The sequence below is a fragment of the Labeo rohita genome, chromosome 13 (assembly GCF_022985175.1).
Source record: "Labeo rohita strain BAU-BD-2019 chromosome 13, IGBB_LRoh.1.0, whole genome shotgun sequence".
Lineage (NCBI taxonomy): Eukaryota > Metazoa > Chordata > Actinopteri > Cypriniformes > Cyprinidae > Labeo > Labeo rohita.
In genome coordinates this window covers 8,898,594-8,921,314 of record NC_066881.1, presented here as the reverse complement: position 1 = coordinate 8,921,314, position 22,721 = coordinate 8,898,594, and the positions used below count along the sequence as shown (strand labels likewise).

The following is a 22,721-nucleotide window of genomic DNA, read 5'->3' as shown; positions in this document are numbered from 1 at the left end:
TTTAGTTGCAATGTAACAATAAGTAAATATTTGGAAACTACATTCCATATTATTTTTATTCTGCATTTTTGGAGCTCTTGTAGGTTGTGACAGAAGAAAAATAAGCCCGTGTGTATGAACTCTGAACGCCTCCGTCTTGAGGACACCACTCTCGTCATCACTGACTCACTGAAATTCAACCAACCCTGTCTAGATGTGACTTCACCGAAGTCCCGCCCTATTTAGAACGCTAACAGAAAAAGATATAGCTGTTTTGACAACGATACACATTCTAAGTGGTTTTACAGTATATAAGCACGTAAAACCGACCATTTAAAAGCATGCCAATGATGTGTGAATGTTCCAAAATAACGATTTACTCGCTTATAAACACACGGGAAGTAAGATCCCAGAGTCAAAAACTCATTGGCTGTGAACAGCTGTCTGTTGACAGGAAATATCATGGTAGTGTGCGCCCGCTCCATTTCCACGTCAGTAAGTTTGCCTGTGGAGGAGATTACCTACCGGTGACAGAATATCGGTCTAGTGCTATTACAGAAAAACAGCAGGGCATGACAACACTACGTGGAACTGTCTAAAATGTAAGCTTTTATTCACCGCAGTTACTGCAACATTATTACTTGTCTGAACGCTTTTGACAGCCTGCTAAACTAGTTAGCCAAATGAGTGGAAATGAATTTGAACGCCATTTTGGATTCGTTGGCTTAGTCAACAGCGGTGTTTTCACGTTTTTCTGTTTTGACAGACACCTACTTTTAGATGGAGATACACGCTTTTATAAAACAGAACGAGAGGGGCACGGTGTCACATTTAATACGTTTATTTGTTTAGGTTAATAGCTGTAGGCAGTGTGACAAACCGCTTGCTAGCTTGTTGACAGGTTGGTTAGCTGCATCATCAGCTTTGTTGTTTGTTCACAAGTCTTTTGGTTTCTTCATTCATAGTCGAATCTCGAAGTAGAAGATATGTGGAAGGCACTTATATCATATATATGTTCAAACTGTGGTTTGCTGGTCGCTAAACATGTTGTATTTTGTTGTTGACAAGCATTGCTAGCAGGCTGCTAAGCTTGTTGGCCTACTGATCAGTGCAGCTATAATCAATTCAACACTCGTCTGAAACCTTTGTACATCATACTGTGCAGTGTGAGAGACTGTGGAAAGATTGTTTGTCATCAAAGGATGTTGGTTTTGTTAATGCTGTTGAAGTTTAGTGATTTATAGCAGGGTGCCTGAGGCTATCATACAGATGTATTCTGTAGCATCATGATGCTGGTTCTTAGTACGTGGCCATCATCACTGAATGATCCAGGCCTTCTCATCGGAATATCTGCTTGTAATAGAGGAAACAGTTTGTGCTTTGTGCTTCATTAGATGGGGTGGGATTTATGCACAGATTTTCAGTGTGATTTTCAACTCAGACTTCTCTTTAATATGTGTAGGTCTGGAGGAGGATGCTGTAAGTAGGCAGTGACATAATGCACTGTTCAGGGTTGGGGTCTATTCAGGAATGAACTCAACAATTCCAATTCAAAGAAGGAAATGGAATTGGAATTGGAATTCAACAACAATTACAGGAAACAGAGTTGGAATTGAATTGGAATTACAGGAAGTGGAATTTAATTCAGGGAAATTCCACTGAATTCCATTTATTGCTGTTTCTGAGCATTTATTTGTGATTGCATTTAGAGACATAGATTTGAACTTTATTTATGATGCTTTACAAATACCAAGTAATGTATGAAATAGAGTTGATCAAATGCAAGTAAATAAAAATGAGAACTGTACATTATGAATTAATAATTGAATGACAGTGGTGATAAGTTTCTGGATGTACTATACATTCAATATATGATTACCACATAATATATGTCTCAACTCACAAAAAAATGAGTCATGTTCATTCATGTATTTCATTCACTTTTTATTGCATCGAATTATCATAATTTCCTGAAAATTGTCATCACTAAGATTGCATCTCTCAGGCCTAAATATCTCAAGTGGAATTTATTTGATTTCAATTCTGTTTCCTGACATTCCAATTCAATTCCATTTCCTGTCAGCTGCGTGCAATTCCAATTCCAATTCCATTCCAGGAAGTGAATTTGAATTTACCATTCATTCTCAATTCAATTCATGAATGGCCCCAACCCTGGCACTGTTACACTTAACTCTGTAAAGCCTGACATCTAAAATAATAGTAAGAATATATCATAAATAAATATTAAATGAGGCAACAGAAAAATCTTAAAAATAAGATTCTGATCATTTGTAATGTTACTTTGTAAGAGCTTATAACTGTATAGCAGATTACTTGCTTAAAATGCAAACAAATATCAGTTGTCACTCTCTGACTGCTATTAATTTGTCTTAGTAAATTAGTAGTTCTGTTAGCATGGTACTTCTAATGCTGTTTGTGCAGGGTCAGAAAGATCTCAGATTTCATCAGAAATATCTTAATTTGTCTGCCGAAGATGAGAAATGTTTGAACTATCTCTTTAACACTGTGCTTGCGTTATATCTAGTCATCAGTGTGGAAGTCATCATATCATGGTTAGATGAGTTTTACTTTCACTTTTCCAGAACATGAGCCATGTCTGCATAAGTAAATTGTTTGTGTTGTTTGATTTCTAGCATTATCGTTTTTGAGAGACATATCCTTGCATAAACACGTCTTTCAAAAACATTGTGATTTCTGTTATGTTTGTCTTGTCCCCACAAGGCGCAATCTTGAATAATGAAGTCTGAACTGCTGCTACCTGTCTGTTGCATTGTCTGATGCTTTGCACAGAGATTACCTCCCCTGTAGTCTAGCTGAGCTGTCTGACTAGGATGATCTTGTGTAATGTGCATATGTCTCTTTTGCCATCTGGAAAATTATATGCATTTGATTTTGAGTTGGTACTTGTGTGTAATTGCATTTTTCTAATTAAATCCTAGATTCACTATGGTGGACAAGAATATATACATCGTTCAAGGGGAGATTTCTGTAGTCGTCGCTGCTATCAAGAGGAACTCTAGATGGAGTACCCGTACTCCTTTGGTAAGTTGTCCAATTTAGGTTTATAATATAGTAAGAATATAGTAGTTGTCTGAAATGTAGGGCATGATTTCCTATGTTAGATATTTGAAATGGTATTCAGCCTAACCGTGCTGGCCACATTTTATGACAGTATGTTTCTCAAAATTCTTTAATATTTAAATTTAGGGATGCACTGATATTAATAAGATTCTGACTGAAATTGATAAGCTGATAATTCTTTTTTTGGCTGATATTGAAATTCTATACCATTTTGTCCAAAGAAAGTAAAAATAAAATCAGTTGTTTAAATGTACAAATGAATTTAGGCATAACAGGATTATAATGTGCAACATGAAAATGGATATAGATATGTGTCACAATTTTTGTTAAAAAAGATTTACTTTAAGTGAGTGTTGTTAGATAATGGCAAAGGTATCAAAGCCCGTTTCCACCACTGAATTAAAAATAAAAAAGGTAATTGCGACTTTATTTTCTCGCAGTTGCAAGTTTACATCTCGCAATTGTAGTATTAAATGACTTTTTTTTTCTCAGAATTGTGAGGTATGAACTCGCAAAACTGACATTTTTTCTTAAAATTAAGATATATAAACTCGGAAATCAAAATACGAGTTTATATCTTATAATCAGTCAACCCCCCCCCCCCTGCAAAATTGGTCTTTGTAACTCGCAATTGACTTTATCTTACAATTCTGAGAAAAAATAAGTCAAAATTGCAAGATACAAACTTGCATTTGATAGAAAAAGTAAGAATTGCGAGTTTTTATCTTGTAATTCTGACTTTGTCTTGCAATTGAGTTTATGTCACGCAAAAAAGTCACAGTTGTGAGTTCATATCATGCAATTCTGAGAAACAAAGTCAGAATTCTGAGTATATATCTCACAATTCTGATGTCATAATTCCCAATTGCAAGTTTATATCTCAAAATTGAGAAAAAAATCTGAATTGCTAGATATAAACTCGCAGTCGCAAGGAAAAAAAAAGTCAGAATTGCATAATTTCGTAATTCTGACTTTGTTTTGCAATTTTATATCATGCAGTTTTTATCATGCAGTTCAGAGAAAAAAAAAGGATTGTGGCTTTATAACTCAAAATTGTGACTTTATATCATGCAGTTCTGAAAAAAAAATAATTCAGTGTTTATATCTCACAATTCTGTCTTAATTTTTCACAATTGCAAGTTTGTATCTCGCAATTTTGACTATAACTCACAATTGCAAGTTTATATCACAAAATTCTAAGAAAAAAAGTCAGAATTGCGAGATATAAATGCACAGTTGCATGAAAAATGTCAGAATAGGGAGATATAAACTCAGTTGCAAGGAAAAAAGTCAAGTTGCGAGTTTTAATTTTAGAATTCTGAATTTGTCTTGCAATTGTGAGTTTATATAATGCAATTCTGAGAAAAAAAGTCGGAATTGTAACTATAACTCGCAATTGCGAGTTTATATCAGGCAGTTCTGAGAAAAAAGTCAGAAATCTAAGTTTATATAATATTTATTTATATTTATATATTTATTTTAATTCAGTGGTGGAAACGAGCTTCCATGTAAAGGTATTCTAAATGTGATAATAGAAGAAATTAGAATGCACAATTAAATTTCCATTATCACCCAATATAGAATATCATATCACTGATCAATGCAAAATCTGTAATATTGGCCAATACTTGATATGGTATTGATACAAAGCATCCCATATTTAAATAACATGAAATATCAAAATTATGTTGTTAGTGCAATCATAACATGCCAAATTGTTGCTGACTAGAATGATAAAATGATTTTCTCATTCTTTTTCTTTTACAGGATGAAGAACAGGACCCACTACTCAACAGCTTCAGCCACTTGAAAGAGACTCTCAATAACATAGAAGGTTAGCCATGATCAAATTCAGAATTGCAGTAGATAGGTTTTAATCATTTTGTGGTCCATTTAGCTGGCTGCTTGATTTCGTAATAGCAACTGTTGAAATGTCAACCATTTCCCCATCAGTCTGAATAATGCAGATTTGGTTGATAAAAGTCTAAAGCACAAACAAAAAGCTAAGTTGCATTCTGCCAAAGCACCATTTCATTTTTTTCTCTATTTGAGACTAGACTGAAGCACGTCAGGCGGGATCAAACTAAACAGACTCATTTAGCATTCGCAAAAGTGCTTCTTTCCTGCTACAGAACGAAAGCATATTTAACCAGGTGTATGCTAAATTTCCTCTGAGGAAAGGGATGGCCTTTTCAAATCAGTCAATATTATCTTTCTCAATGTCTTTACTATTGGGCTCTTACGGCACCTCATAATTTTTGGGGTCCCATTGAAACTATGTCAGTGTTTGTTCATCTAGTTATACAAATGCCTCTTAATGAATAGGACAGCTAGGGTAAATGTTATGCCGTGCTTTTATGCAATTGTTCCTCTGTTTGAAAAGAAATTAAAATTCTGCCTTGCTGTGATGCTTTTTAACATAAAGGAGCATTGTAATCATTTATAACACCCAAAACTGATCTTGAATGAAAATCAGTGCTATTTAATTTTTATGTCTGTTCATAACTGTTAATATAATTATTTTATTATGTCATGGGAGCTGATTGAATGGCATTGTGAGTCCTCAAAATAGAACTTTTTTCACAATTCCAATAATCTTCTACTGTAAATTGCTCACTTGTATCCACAACACTGACACCTATGGTTTGTTTATAGAATTACAGTAGAATCTTAAAGGCTTAGGAGTTCAAGTATCTTTAGTGTAACATTAATGAGTGTGATGACTGATTAAAACAAGCCCTTTAGACTGTCTTTTGGGTAACAGGGGCATAAACAATCTCGACTAACATGACTTCCCTTTGGTAGCTGAAAGTCCTGCTAAGCATGCCAGCCTGATTCATCATAGTGAATTTCAGTGTGTATTAATGGAGGGGTGTGAGTTGATGAGATGTGCAGCAGCTCTCTACTCAGTCTGCATGTCGTCATGCCTCTGTAATGGAAGCCCTGGACAGGGAGTCCTCTCTCCGGAGAATAGTGCCGCTCGGAGATGGACAGGAGCGGCTGTGTCTGGGTACAAGGAGAAATCTGCCAAACTCCCCCTCTGACCCATAGCAAAAGCCTTGTTAGTTCTCTTGCACTGTTGAAAAAGTTTTGGCTTTCATTCACCTACTTCATAGTGTTGCATAGATGAAGCTTGTTTTCCAAGCCTAGGTACACTGCCATTTAGAAGGTATCTTATGCTCACTAAAGTTGCGTTTATTTGATTAAAATAATAGAAATATTTGAAAATATTATTGCAATATAACATAACTGTTTTCCATTTGAATGCACCTTAAAATGTAATTTATTCCTGCGATGCAAAGCTGAATTTTGAGCGTCATTGTGCCAGTCTTCAAAGTCACATGATCTTTTAGAATAGGAAGTTTAACAGTATTTATTTGAAATGAATAGAAACATCATAAATGTCTTTACTGTCATTTTTGGTCAATTGGCTGAATATTTATTAAAAAAAACACTTTTAAATGGTAGTGTAGGATGCAAAATAATGTGTTAAGATACACTACCAGTCATAAGTTTGTGAACATTAAAAAAACATTACAAATCTTACTGTTTAAAGTCTCTTTGCTCACTAAGCCTGCATTTATTTGATCCAAAGTATAGCAAAAACAGTAACATTTTTACATATTTGTACTATGTAAAATAACTGTTTTCTATTTGAATATATTTTAAAATGTAATTTATTCCTGTGATTTCAAAGCTAAATTTTTAGAATCATTACTCCAGTTATTATTACTCCACTATTATTATTATTATTATTATTATTATTATTATTATCTTGGAAAAACAAATCAGCATATTAGAATGATTTCTGATGGATCATTTGACACTGAAGACTGGAGTAATGATGCTGAAAATTCAGCTTTGATTACAGGAATAAATTACATTTTAAAATGGATTAACATGGAAAGCACTTATTTTAAATGGTAAATATATTTCACAATATTGCTGCTTTTGCTGTATGTTTGATCAAATAAATGCAGGCTTGGTGAGCAGAAGAGAGTTCTTTAAAAAGATTAAAACTAACTACTGTTCAAAAACTTTTGACTGGTAGTGTATTTCTGAAAGTGCATTGTAGTGATTTGATTTACCTTACTGATTGCCTTGTTTTACTCTTTTGCTCTAAATTATGAATTCAAAAAATGTAAGCGCTTAGTAAATAGTGCACAAATAATGCTTACTGCCTTTTTAGGAATGATAAAATGAGTTGAGTTGGGGTCATATTATATTGCCAGTGTTTTGGCTCATTGCACTGCGAAATAAATTTATATGTGGGTCTCTTAAATGGTGTTGGGTGGACTTTTGTAGTCCAGCTGTCTTCTTAATGAAAGCCTAGTATTTCCATTCACATTGTGGCCATTTTATCTTAGCCAACAACAAAAGATACCGCTGAAGGAAATGTGGATTAGCCCCAAAGGTTTACTAGCCACTTTCGCTGGCTTGATAAAGGTTTCATTCTCCTTCCTCTGCACCAGTCATTTGATTGGCAGGCACATGTGCCGTATGGCGGCAGAGTGCAGCTGGAAGTATATCATCTGCAGTTTAGGTTGGGTAAATATAGCAGGGAAGCTTGTCAACCCGAGAGATAGATTGTTCTGGGAAAGGAAGTGTTGTCTCTTGTTCCACAAAAAAAAATTCTCTTTTTGAATAAGGGCATTTTTGTATTTACGCAACAAAGAGTTTCCTGAATTTGGTACGTCAGAAATGTGTTGCCACTCATGCTATCTCACTACACCTGATTCAAGCAGTGAGTGTGGTATTCGTAAAATGTGCTTAATAAGACTAAGAAGTTACCCCCCCCCACCCCCAACAGGTTTGCAAGTAGATTTTCATATTGTCAAGTTTTTTTTCCTCCTTGGTTTTCTGTTTCAACAGGAGCATAGGTTACATTTTGTTATAGATGCCACAAGTACCCTACTTTTTTTGCCTGGTGTACTGAAGTCATCGCTGAGTTTTCGATTTGTCTCTTGTCTTGGAATCTCCAGCATGAAGGTGGTGACAGCAATGATCTATTTCATCTGGTGTTATTTGCACAAGACTCATGGAGTGAAGCTACGCTTAGTTGCTGATAAGCAACCAAGACTGAGGCTGAATCTGGAGACTTTTGCATTTTCTGCCCTAATTGTGGGGAAAGTTGTGCAGAATGATTTTAGATGTTGTAAAATGTGTTAAAGGGACGGGTTGCTTAAAAAATGAAAGTATCCGTTCACTCCTGAATTAAAATTTCCTGATAATTACTCCCTCCCCATGTCATCCAAGATGTTCATGTCTTTCTGTCTTTAGTCGAAAAGAAATTAAAGTTTTTGAGGAAAACGTTCCAGGATTTTTCTCCATACAGTGGACTTCAATGAAGATCAACGGGTTGAAGGTCCAAACTGCAGTTTCAATGCAGGTTCAAAGGGCTCAACATGCACCCAGCTGAGGAAAATAGGTCTTATCTAGTAAAAATTTTCTGAAAAAATTACGTCTACGGCTTTACGCATTACATAATTACGTTGGAAAGGTCACGCGCAGTTAGTTCTTCGTTTGTATACTTCGATTTCAAAATCGGTAGGGAGTAAAACTCCATCTCACACTCTTAAAAATAAAGGTTCTTTATTGGCATTGATGGTTCCATGAAGAACCTTGAGCATCCACGGAACCTTTCAAATGCAGAAAAGGTTCTTTATAGTCAAAATGTTCTTCAGATATTTAAAATTTTCAAAATGGTTTAAGAACTGCTCACTCAAAGGTTCTTTGGGAAACTTAAATGGTTCTTCTATGGCATCAGTGCGAGTGCATTTTCTCCTCTAACTTCAAAATAGTCTGTCATCGTTGTTTTGCCTTTTTTGTTAAAGGGCGTTTGACTTTTCTATGCATGTTCACTTTGTAAATAACTATGTAATGCGTAAAGTCGTAGACGCAGAGCTAGTGCAAGATGGGCATTTCTGGTTAAAGAGTATATAATTTTTTTTCTAAAACAATGACAGATAATTTCACCCTTGTAGTGTATCGTATAGAACCCTTTGAACATGCATTGAAACTGGACTCCTTTGGCCACCATTGAAGTCCACTATATGGAGAGAAATTCTTGGATTTTTTTCTTCAAAATTTTTAATTTCTTTTCGACTGAAGACATACAGACATGAACATCTTGAATGACACAGGGTTGAGTAAATTATCAGGAAATTTTAATTCTGGAGTGAACTATTCCTTTATTGAATAACAGTTTACTCTGCCTCATGTTGTTCTAAACCTGTATGACTGACTTTATTCTGTGGAAATTAAGATTTTTAAAAAATGTCTCAGGGTTTGTCCATACAATAAAAGTCAGTGGCATCCAATGTTGAAAGAAAGTCATACAGAAAGTATTTTGCTCTTAAAGGAGTAGTTCACTTCCAGAACAAAAATGTACAGATAATTTTTCACCCCCTTGTCATCCAAGATGTTCATGTCTTTCTTTCTTCAGTCATAAATTGTTTTTTGAGGGAAAACATTTCAGGATTTTTCTCCATATAATGGACTTCTATGGTGCTCCTGAGTTTGAACTTCCGAAGTACAGTTCAAATGCAGCTCCAAAGGGCTCTAAACGATCCCAGCCAGGGAAGAATGGTCTTATCTAGTGAAATGATCAGTTATTTTCTAAAAAAAAATGTAGAATTTATATACTTTGTTTTCAAATGCTCGTCTTGTCTAGCCCTGCTTAAACTTTGTGTGTTTTTGGTTAATGACAGTTAATCATCGTCCTACATCACTGTTTTAGCTTTTTTATAAATGGCGTTTGATCATCTTTGCACAACACTGGGTCTGTACTTCTGCAGTGATGTAGGACGGTTTTGAAGTTGGAGGAAAAAATGAGATAGGAGTTTTTTGACATACTCTAAACTGTCATGAACCGGAATACAGAGTTCATGCAGAGCTAGACAAGATGAGCATTTGGGGTTAAAAAGTATTTAAATTGTACAATTTCTTTATTTATTTTTAGTAAATAACCGATTGTTTCACTAGATCCCTTCTTCCTCGGCTGGGATTGTTTAGAGTCCTTTGAAGCTGCATTTAAACTGCATTTTGGAAGTTCAAACTTGTGGGCACCATAGAAGTCTGTTATATTGAGAGAAATCCTGTTTTGTTTTTTTTTTCCTCAAAAAACAATTTCTTTATGACTGAAAATACAAAGACATGAAAATCTTGGATGACAAGGGGGTTGAGCTATTCTAATGTAAGCTGAAATCTATCACAAATAAGTCCAGATGTGTTTATATTTTCTCTAAGTTTAATAGAAAATGGCTAAACTTATGTTACCCACCAATTTATAGAATAAATGTAAACAACAATAGCCCTCTGTTGGCAGCAGAAGCCATTCAGATGTTCTTGTTAATCCTCAACCCCTCTGGAATTACAAACAAGCAACTTGGGGTGACAAACGAATGTCAGTGTTTTTCCACCATCAGCTTTTAGACTCTCCGTTTTTGAAATCCACAAACACTGGTGTTGGAGAAATGAGCTTTAGATCTTACATCTAGCTTGGTGGACAACTGCTCTGTGGATCTACTGGTTTTGTAAGGGAGATATTCTAGCTATAAAACATGGTCTGTTTAACATCAAATTGAGAAGTGGGATTCACTGTGGGGTCAAGTAATTCTCTTGGATATTTTTGATATTGGCTGTACATTGAATATCGTACCGCTGAGGCAATAAGGGGGAGAAGGAAACGTCGCATTGAATGAAGATGTCTCACCTGCTCATAGTATTCACTTTTTATACACTAGTCAGCTCGAGCCTTAGTCCTTTAAAGCTTTGAATCTTCCTCCAGCCCTCCCCCCTCCCTTCACGTCAAAGGTCAGGTTTTTTGACAAGTCTGCAGAGGAAGCCGACAGACTAAATCCTCTCATTTTTATTCATACAAATACAGGTTTAAAGATGCCACCCGGTAGATCCAATACCAGAGCTTTGTATGATTGACAACTCTCTCACTTACCCTGTACTCCTAGCCTTTCCTCTCATTTGGTTTTCAGGTAGTAAAGAAATTCCTCCTCTAATAGGTCAGACCACACCGTCCGATGATTGGATAGCGACTGAGTTTTGTAGTAAACAGCACAGTGATACTTTGATCACTGGTTCTTTTCAGGCACTTTCCGTAATCTCTTCATCTCCTGAACAAAGGCTTGTGAAGGAATCCTTTGACTGTGTCTTCTTGATTAAGAAATTTGCCTTGCCTTTGACAGGTCCTGAGTACAGTAGTTGCAAATTCTTGTCTCCATGCGTATTTGAAATTATACTTGACATTTCAACCTACAAATATGAAGTCATTTCTGCATGAGTGGTTGAGGGTTGCTAAGCTATTTGGGACAAACATATGAAGGAAAGCCCAGTTTTTGGACCCTTTAAAATTTTATTTGAATGACATATATAATATAAAAACATTTTTTTTAATCATAATACAAACTGCAAGATTTATAATAATAATGAGAACGGGCTATTAATTGCCATAAAAATAATGCAAAAAAAGTCTTAAATTCACATTTTTTTTTATTCACTACCATTCAAAAGTTTGGGATCAGAAAGATTTTTAATGTTTTCCCTTATGCTCATCGAATATTATATTATGAAATATTATTGCAATTTAAAATAATGGTTTACTATTTTGATATACTTTAAAACATAATTTATTCCTGTGATGCAAAGCTGATTTTTTTTTTTTTTTCAGAATTAGTACTCCAGTCTTCAGTTTCACATGATCCTTCAGAAATCATTCTAATATGCTGATTTATCAATATTGGAAATAGTTTTTGCTGCTCAATATTTTTTTTGGAATCTGTGATTTTCAGGATTCTTTGAATAAAAAGTAAAAAAGAACAGCGTTTATTTAAAAAATAAATTTTGTAGTAATAAAGTTACCATTCAGATGTTTTTGCTCTGTATTTTTATTTTCTTTTTGAAAGAATTATTATTTTTTTTTTCATCAAGGATGTGTTCAATTATTAAAAAGTGATGGTAAAAACTTAAATGCAGTTCTTGAACTACTTATTCATCAAAAAATCCTGAAAAAAGTATCACAGTTTCCAAAAGTTATTAAGCAGCAAAAACTCTTTCCAACATTGATAATAAATAAGCACATTGTTAATAAATCAAAATAAATCAAAATTATTTCTGGGTGATCATGTGACACTGAAGACTGGTGCAATGGATGATTAAAAATTCAGCTATATATATATATATATATATTATATATAATGACCAGTAGGGCCTTAATGTAATTTTTGTCAAACTTACATATTATGACCGATCTTAAAGAAAACAACCTAAATGAGTACCATTTTAACCAAGTTTGTGTAACTGGCCGCTGATGTCCTCTGTTTCAGTCTTAATATATATGTAAAGTGAACTATATCTCAAGGTCAAGTGTGGTCTGTCTCAGGCTCACAGCTGTGCCTGTGTGCTGGCGTCCCAACAAGGGTTTCTCCCAGGGCACGTGGGAATATCCTGCTCCTTTGAGACCCTGTGGACCCCTCTGCCATTTGATATGTGCATGTATATCATACCTAAATGATCTGCAAGAATGCACCGAAAAGAGCCATAAGTCAGATCAGACTGACACAAATGCAAATATGTTTACTTACCACGGCAAATGGAGCAAATAAATTCCCCTTCAAGGGAAGGGAGAGGAAAGAAAACATGAGGGTCTGCCACTCATGTCCTTGGTAACATCATCTGAGATCGCAAACAAATAGAAAGTAGAGTGTGAGTGTTCTCAATATCAATGTGATGAATGCTCCTACAGGGAATTCACTTAGGTTTAAAGTTACAGAATAACACGGATGGAAAGAACAGTAATTACTTACAGGACAGATAAATTAAATTAATTGTTTAATTTCTGTACAACATGTTCTGTTTTTTCCCTCAAAGTGGTTATGTAGTCAGCCCCACTGAATTTAGCGTCAGGGATGGGTCACGGTGGTACTTGACATTTGCCTCGTGCTGACATCGTACCATATTGTGATGCATACGTAATATCCAAATTATTATCATTAACCTCTAATGCTAAGCTAAAGGTTTAAAGGCAGGGTTACTGTCCCGATGTGAATGTCAAAGAGATGAGATGACCTAACCTGGTGAATAGTGAGAGGTCCACTGGAAGGAATTTACAACTGCTGTCCCCTGAGGAGAAAGACCTCCTTCCATTACACCCAATCACCCATCCTAGGTTTCCATCACAAAACGACTCCCATCTATCTCTGGCTCCTCTTCACCATGTTGATCTCCTGTTCTAATGAGAGATAAGAAGAGAACACTTGCTAATGTTTTAACCTTGTAACTAATACCACACATGGCTGATTCTGTTGACAAGCCTAAACAAGTGATTTTGTTTTCTAAAAATGTTTAAATTAAAATTATTTTAAATGTTTGTCCTACACCCTGTTTATTATGCAGGAACATCTAGCTATTCATTTTTAGGTTAATTTGCTCAAAACATTATGACTCTGTTTGCATCATCATTTTGTCATTGGCTCAAGAAATCACACAAGTTTGGGGTGGGACTACCTGTCTGACCAGTGGGCATCATTCATAAAACTTTGGTAAATATGAGTTATTTCTGGCTAATGTGCCTGTGAAATAGACTTTCCTGAAAACTCCCTTCTTGGTTCACAAACACTATAAAACTCAGATTTGATAGTTAAATGTGTGCATTTTAATGAATTTCAATCATTCGTAAAAGACGTGCATGCTCGTTCGTGATTTGCATAATCCCCGTCCATGAGTTACATACGTGAATTACTTGTACACAAATCTTCTGGGCTTCTTTTTCAGGTTTGGCTACAATATTGTATTAATGAAAAATCGAATATTTGGTCATATCGTCGCTTTAGAATTATAAGGTTCTATCTGACATTTTTGTCAGAATTGAGTTATTCACATATTCTTATTCGGTGACAACTTATTTACATTATGTGATGTTTCTTTTGTAAGCTGTGTACATTTTGGGCCTTTGTTTAGAAAACAAAAATGGTTCTATCTACAGAAGTCTATGGATTGCAAAAACTCTGAAGCTCAGTATCTCAAAATTGCTCAGAATGCAGATAAAACCTTATAATTCTAAGGCGATAATATGCCTAACACAAAAATACTTGATTAAATTAAAGACTGCAGATACTTCTGGTGCTCAGAATAATAGTAGTCAATGTAAATGATGTCTCTTAGTGAAATATGTAGTAGAAAACCCATGAAAGTTTAACGTTATTAAAAAAAAATCCACATCGTTTTATACATATTTTGGAGTGTGAGGGTGCGGCATTTTTTGGATGATGTGAAATGGTTGCACTCGGTGAGCTACTGACGCTACCTGTTGCTATCGCAATACAGCTTGGAAAATAAAATACTGATACGATGAGCACATTGTGTGGCTTTTCGTTGTTATTTTCAGTCGAAGGGCAACAAGAGAAGCGATGCAAGTCTTCACTGCTTTCCTAGTGATAAGAAGAGGAGGGAAGAATGAGAAGATGCTTGTGGATGAATACAGCTTCTTAAAGACCGGTGTCTTTGTTCTCTCCACTTTAGCCCTGATGCTTTTGAGGCTTTTAGTAGACCCCAGCTACAGAAAGAGCTTACAAACGGCAGAGACAAGAAACGCTAGATGCCATCCTGGCAGTATGTAAACATGCCACGCTTGTCATGGCGGCGCAGCCACTGAAGGAGTTTTTCAGCGTGGATTTTACTCAAAATCTAGAGCCGTTTAGCCTCCTTATGGGAAAAAAATCTGTGATCGAGTGTATTGATCTTATTTACATCTTAAATTCCATCCTACATTGAATTCCACCCTAAATTAAAATGCCATCGTTTTCAAAACTTTTTATCAGTCATTGAGAATTCTAAAAGAAAACGTTGACGTTGAATTCTAAAAGAAAACGTTAGTGGTTGAGAGCACATCTTCTTGACGGATAAACCACAAGCTCTTATGTCAGTGTTGTTGTTAATGTTCTGGTTATTTTGTTTTTCGGTGTACAACTTGTTAATTTTGTGCAAAACATATGGTTAAAGTAAACATCATTCAGCTGAACTGTGCACATTTCAGACACTTCATGTCTTGTTCCATTCATGCAATAAATACATGTCCACTGTTTAGCTGTGGGCTATGACCAATTTCAAAACTACAATTTAAACTCATTTAGAGCTGTAGAAATGCATAGTAATTTTTACAAATGAAGCTTTATATTATGAGAAGGCTACTTTCTACAAGCATTATATCCTGCAGTCATGGCGAAATTAGGGTTCCTCTAATTTAAAAAAAAAAAAAAAAAAAAAAGAATCGAAAAAGAATCTAAAACAACAGTAAGGAATCAATTCCAGAATGGGAATTCGGAAACAGACTCGATTCTAAATATTTTGGAATTGAACAGCTCTAATGGTACGGCGTTTGGTTTAAGCCTACAAATATATCCATCGCCACGTGTAAGGTCTTTCAGTAGCCGTGGGCATCATATCAGTATTTTATTTTTCGAGTTGTGTTGCAGTAAAAATAGCAACAGATAGCAGCAGTGGCTAACTGAATGCAACCATTTTACACCATCGAAACAAAGGCGCCCTCCATAGTCCAAAATATGCAGGGCTCACTAAGGATTTTTTTCTACTGGCCCGGTCGGGCCACTGGTTCAAAGTTTTACATGCCCGGTCAAAATTTTCACTGGCCCTCCCACAATTAAAATTGTACAATTCTCGATCCCAATGTCGATACCACACCTAAACCTACTAGCCTAACTAAAGTTCAAATATAATTTGTTTGTTCAAAAATAATTTTGTTATTAATATATTTATGCTTTAGGAGAAAAAAGCTGACAGACTGAAAAGTGCAAACTGTAAACAAAGCAGCGCCTTGCTTATGAACACTACTTTAAATGCATCATACATGGACAAATGAAAAGAAAACGCCAGGTAAACTTTAATTAAAACAGTCAGTTCCCCCCAGAGATATTTAGAATAATATTTCCAATATTTCGCGCATTGTGAACTGTGATCTTGCTCTGCCTGCGACATTATTATTTTTTTATCTTTTATCTTTTTATCTTTGACATACATTTCTAGGCTATTTGTCCGTCACAGACATGTCTCTCTGTGATCGCTTAATTTTTAATTAACAAGGGTTAAAAATGCGTAGAAATGCGTCAAAGCGTACAAATGATAAACTTTCGTGACGACACGGCAGTGACCAGTTCGGGCCAATGACAAATTCGTCAACTGTCCCGAGCGTCTTTCACACTGGCCCCGGGCCATCGGGCACTCCAGCCCTGATATGTATAAAACGATGTGGATTTTTAAAATAACCTTAGTCTTTAATGGTTTTCTACCACATATTTCAGTGAGAGACATCGTTTGTTATATATTTCGCGATTTTCGTTATGCATTTTGCATTGCATTGCCCGGCATGAATTCGCCTCTTGGCATCAAATGCAAATAATTAAATTTGCATTTGGTGTGAACACCATTACACACCATTCATGTATGGTTGGGAGTGGTGTAAATTGTTTTTCATACCAACTTACATTTTGAAAATGTAAATATACACTCATGAATCTAAAAATTTACACCATAACTGCTTTGCATATGATTTGCAAAAAAATTAAATCTACCAGTGTTGCATGAAAGTGGCCCAGTGTGACATGGGAGTAATGTAATGTTCATGTAACCCGTTTGAAAACACATTAATTTTAGTTTGGTGATTTAAAAACACTTAATTCAATTCTGAGCCTCAAAATGAAAACTACAGCAATATTCTTTGGCTGTAACTTTATTTTTTTTCATTTTGTTTTATTATATGATCCTTGTTGTAAATGTAGATTGCTTGGCAAATGCTGCAGCACTTGGGCTTGAGTAATGAAACGCTTTACTTGAAGTCATGCAGATGCTTTTCCGAAGGTGTGTTGAAGTGTTACTTTAGCTCTGTAAATCCACAGTACATGCTTCATATGTAAGTCATCCGTCCCTGTGGTAACTTTAACACCCACGGCATTGTACTGGTGTCACTCAGGGTGGCAGCGAGCTCATCATGGCCTCTGTCCCGCTGTAATAAAACGCTCCATAAGTCGTGATGATGGATGCTTGTCTCCTCTTTGCCAAGCTGCAACCCAGCGCTGGTTAGTAGCTGTAAATCTGGCCAGTTAACAGTGCTCTAACCGGGGACTGACAGTCGGGGCTTAGGCCCAGTGTTAGGTGGGGATGCAACTGTTGTTCTGTTTCAGAGCCTCTCAACAATGTGCTGAGTGCATGGAGGGGCCCAGCGCGCAACTATTAATCATACTCTGTGCTATGAAAGGCTCACGGGGCGGGGGTACGTGTGTATGGAGGAGGTGGAGGTGGCATTGGTGGGGTGGTTATGTTGACAGGAACAGAGGACAAGATGGAGCACAACAAACCAGCCGATTCCATGCAGCTTGTCCACACCCCTCAACCTGAATGTCTAAGCTCACCGACCCAGTGCTTTAAAAAGGAAACGTTAAAAGGTGTGTGTGAGCTGCAAGGTTAAAACAATTATAGGGGCCAGAGAAGCGAAATTACATACTGCTCTGTTTAAGAAAGCTTTCTTATAGCATGTTAAAGGTTAAAATCAAGTTTTGGGAGGTTTTGTTGTCATATAAAATAGGGATGCATAGTATGTTGGCACATTAACAGCTATCAGCCATTGATTGATTTGTTTTTTGCAATTTACCAGTTGAAATGGATAATTATGCATATTAATTTCCCCCATTTTTACATTTTGATTACTTTTGTTATTATCTAATGCTCGCTTAATTTTTAAAAACACTAATGATTGTAAAACACTACAACTTTAAGCAAAAATTTGTACCAATTGAATATCCATTTTTCACATTGTGCTTTCATACTTGGTTATTGCATAAAAATATGAAATAATTATCAGCTTATTTCAGCTTGAATTTTAATATCAGCCTATTCATATTTTAAATGATGTAAAAATAATATCTTCCATATACACTATCATTCAAAACTTTCGGGTGCATTAAAAATGTTTTAATTCATATTTTTTTTTCTCAAGAATGTATTAAATTGATCAATTCACAGACTTTCAGATTACAGTTACTAAGGCCCTGTGATTTCCACAATGCGGAAAACGTGGACGGAATCGCGGAATCCAGTCATGTGAATATTAAATTGTAAGTAGAAATACTATTTAAATATGAATCCTGCATGTTCTGCGTGTTTCTGTATGAATGAATGTGCAGACGTGCGGTTTCATTTACTTCACACATACTGAAGCACATGTGACACTCGCTGTGTTTTCAGCCTCTACCGCCTTTATATGAGTATGTGAACACATATAAATATTCTCTAGAATTGCTTTAATTGTCAGTTTATGAGCATTTTACTGTTTCTTTTGAGAAATCATATGTACAAACAGAAACGTAAAGGTCTTCACAGCAACCCATCAAAATAAAAGTTTAGTTTAACTTGAAGAAAGTGTCAGACATACATTACTTAATGTAAAAATAGTACTACTACTACTAGTGAAATTAAAATATTATTCTTTAAGGAACATTACCAGAAAAGTTATTTACCAGAAAAATGTAAATACAAAACACAATGTTTCTGAAAAGGAAAAAAAAAAAAAAAAATTTTAAATTAAATTAAAAATAAACATCATAATGTATTTTTTAAATAAAATCAATTAATTTGACATGTTTTAAGAAAAAGTAAAACATATTTCATAGGGTCTTTAAAATTTAATTTTTTTGTTTACATTTTAGTAAATTAGTGTTTAACTGTTAAAATTTCATAATTTCAATTAATTCATAATTTCACATTTTTAAATGAACCATTAAAAAAAGTCTAGAAAAAAATCTGGAAAAATGAATTTGGACAAAAATCAAACAGAATTTGGGAAAAACTAAAACGGATTTCACAGGGCCCCAAGTTACAAAAGATTTCACATGCTGTTCTTTTAATCCTAAAAAAAAAAAAAAAAAAAAAATCACTGTTTCCATTTATAACATTATGGTTTTTGAAGGTTAATATAATATGCTGATAATAATGACTGCTGAAAATTTAGCTTTTCCCATCAAAATAGAAGAAGTTATTATTATTATTTTTTTTTTGGTGAATAAGTTTTTATTCAGCCCAACGGAATTCCAGGATTAATGTTCGTATATACACAAAAAATCCATCAAGTATAAAAATACTTATATTTACCCCTTTCCAAAATTAAATATTTTAAATAAAAGATAATGAAATATTTAAATTTGATTATAATATTTCATAATATTATAGCTTTTTATAAATGTTTAAAACTACCCAAACTTTTGAATGTTACGGTATTTAAAGCAAACATACAAGAATAGCAATTATGCAATGACAGAATCAAATTATTACACTGAGCTTTATGCAACTTGTCACCCTAGAGGATTGTAGTGATTTCAGTTTCTTTTTTTCTTTTATGAAATGTGCTATTTTAACAACAAAACCATTTCAGATTGCCCATTTGTCTAATTTCCTGCTTCGATGATAGTTTCTGCCGTCACCTAAACGTACTGTAGTTGTTCTACATGGCACCAGAGAAAAATTGATTTGTACTCAAGACTCTCAAAATAGTCCAGCTCCTTCTGTAGAGAGTGGCGAAGACATGCAAATTGACTCAAGTTACACTGGCAGCTTTTGTTGTGAGGTCTGCCGTAATCCCTCATCAGCGCAGCAGATGATGATTAGCAAACAAGACTGCTTAATTACTTTCTGCCTTCCGAATTAATATTACTCTCATGTAAACAGACGTTCTGCTGATTTGAAAGCGCTGTTTGCATGCAGCATGAAATGTCCTTCAAACTGGCTTTGGGGCATGAGATGCTCATGAAAGATAAAAGACAACATATTTTGCTTAAAGAAATTTGTTCTTCTTCTCAAGACCATTAATATATATATTTTTGACGTTACTGCAATGCACACATTTTATTTTTGTAATTTGTGTTATTTTCTCATTAGACTTATTACTTTAATGCAGAGGTTTTGTACTGGTTGCATTTCAGTCAATTGTACCTTACTAATGTGAGATGTCAGCCGTAATTGGCGGAAGGATTGGTGTTTTGGAGTGGCTGTGCTGGATTGTTCTTTAATGTTCTGTTAAGCATATTCTTATGAGGTGGTAATTGGTCCAGGGTTGGGAGACTTGTGCTAGACGCCTGCTCGCTTTGTTACCGCAAAAGGAGAGGGCACTGGCCCTAATAACTCCACACTGTGAGCTGAGGACATTCATAAACTGACGGGTATTAAGGTGGGTTTTGGGCCGTTTCAACACCTCTGCCTCCGTCCCGCAGTTCTTTTGTGTGGTGACATGTTGACGGGACAGTTGGCATTTCCAAGACTGACAAAATAACCAGGTATCTGCTGTTTCTGCAAGTGCCATGTGCTAGTTTTCAATGTGCAAATCGTACTGGTGCTATGTTTAACCAACAGGAGGCCGGAATAAATTTAGCAAAGGCTGAGTGGCTCAATTGTCTTTTTTTTACAGGTTGTTTTTATCAGCTGTATCGTTGGTGTCTCCTGCCAGCATGGTTTCATGTCTGATCAATCATTTTGAAGAAAGCCCCTTTGTATTCCTGTCATACTAGGGAATGAGCACCAGACATGCTCTTGTATCCTCTTCAATCCCAGTAAACCAATAAGGTGCCAAGTTAAGACTAAGAGAATTAAACCATTTGTTTGTAGTTGTTGTTTTGTTTGTTTGTTTTTGTTGTTGTCTGTCAAGTTTAAAGTTAAGTGGCTGCTCCAGACAAATGACAATGTTGTCATTAAACTTAAATTAATCTATAAATGATTGAAAATCAGGTTAATTGTACATGCTGCCGTTTGAGCTGTGGTGCTCTAGTAGGCGAAATGAGTTTGAGTCTGACTTGTGACATGTATTTTTCATGACAATTTAAGCATGGCTCCCTCCCATTGTTTCTATAATGAAAAAAAAAATGATGTATGTAAATTTATATTGCATATCATAATATATGATGCATTATATAATATATGCAACATATAGAGTTTGGTTGATGACATTGAAGTAATCAGGTGTGACAGATTAAGGTTTTTATTTCAAGTAAATATTATTTTAAACTTTAAATTCAACAAGGAATCCTAAAAAATGTGTCAAAGTTTCCACATAAATATTAACCAGCACAACTGCTGTCAATATTAATAATATTAAGTTATTGTTGAGCATCAAATCAGCTTATTAGAATGATTTCTTGATGATCATGTGACACTGAAGACTGGGGTAATGATGCTGAAAATGTGGCTTTACTATCACAGGAATAAATTTTAAAAATGCACTCAAATTGAAAATGGTTATAAATTGTAATATTTCGCAAAAAAAGTCAAAGTAATCCAACCCTGGGTGAGCATAAGAGACTTCTTATATTTACCTAACTTTTAAACAGTAGTGTAATTAATGAATTAATTTTTTTTAAAATAATGTTTTATAAATATTTCACCCTGTTACCAAAGAAACTAAATAATTACCTAATTGCTTTATCACATTTATTGCTGACATCTGACATTTTGCAATGACATTTTTAGTAAATTGGGAAAAAAGCTCAATGATCAGTCAAAAGTTTTTGAACAGTAAGATATTTTTTTGTCTCTTCTGCTCACCAAACCTGCATTTATTTGATCCAAATAAATAACTGATCCAAATGTGTGCGTATATATTATACATTATATATTATATAATGTGTTTATAATTATATTTATACATATACTGACTCCAAGCCTTTGAATGATGTAGTTTATAATATTACAAAAGCTTTTTATTTCAGATAAATGCTGCTCTTTGGATCTTTCTATCGATCAAAGAAACTTAACTGTTTTAAATATAATAATAATAATAATAATAATAATAATAAAAAAATGTTTATTTATCAGCAAATCAGCATATTAAAATGATTTCTGAAGGATCATGTGACACTGAAGACTGGAGCAATGATGCTAAAACTTTAGCTTTAATCACAGGAATAAATTACATTTTAAAATGCATTCAAATATTCAAAAACGGTTAGTTTAAATAGTAAAAATATTTCAGAATTGTACTGTTTTTGCTGACTTCTTTAAAAAAATAAAAAAATAAAAAAATAAATAAAATCTTACTGTTCAAAAACCTTTGACTGGTAGTATATACATAATCTGCTCACGTCCTGAGCACTTTATTGTCTATCTGTTTTCAGTGAGCTTCCACATGTGAATGCCTCAGGCTAGAAAAAGATGCAAGCTACATGCAGGAGGCGTAACTGTAGTTATCGGTCGTGCTGAATCTCCCTAAGTCTGGCTCACATGTAGACCTGGCTAAATTAATACAAAGCCTCTCTGATTCTATAGGTATATCAGGTATTGTGCTTTCTGTTTCTCACATCTGGTCAGCATAAAGCCAACCAAAATGGGCATAATGCCAAAAGAGGAAAGGTGTGCGCTTAACAGCATCCGATTTCATTGAGGAGAGTAACGTTAGAGCAAGAGTAGAGGTTACTCCGATTTTATTGACAATGGAGAGTCTTATGATGTTGAGAGGCTTCTCTTTTTGCAAGGCTGTCAGGCTGGAGAAATCAAAGCGCACAGCAGACCAGCAGTAGACTAAGCCCTGGTAGAGGGGGAATGGTCTGGGATGGGGGGTTTGCAGAAATAAGGGCCAA

The 22,721-nt window shown here is 34.9% G+C and overlaps 1 protein-coding gene across 6 annotated transcripts in view; it reads left to right on the top strand.

Annotated features, from left to right (window-relative positions):
* The first annotated feature begins 439 nt into the window (after nt 1-439).
* gbf1 (golgi brefeldin A resistant guanine nucleotide exchange factor 1) overlaps nt 440-22,721 on the top strand; it is a 103,019-nt gene continuing 80,737 nt past the window's right edge. For all 6 annotated transcript variants that reach the window (XM_051125537.1, XM_051125535.1, XM_051125533.1 and 3 more), the window contains exons 1-3: nt 440-581; nt 2,940-3,042; nt 4,849-4,915. In XM_051125537.1, coding sequence (XP_050981494.1) covers nt 2,947-3,042; nt 4,849-4,915 — 163 coding nt within the window. In that variant the 5' untranslated portion in view covers nt 440-581; nt 2,940-2,946. The remainder of the gene's footprint in view (nt 582-2,939; nt 3,043-4,848; nt 4,916-22,721) is intronic.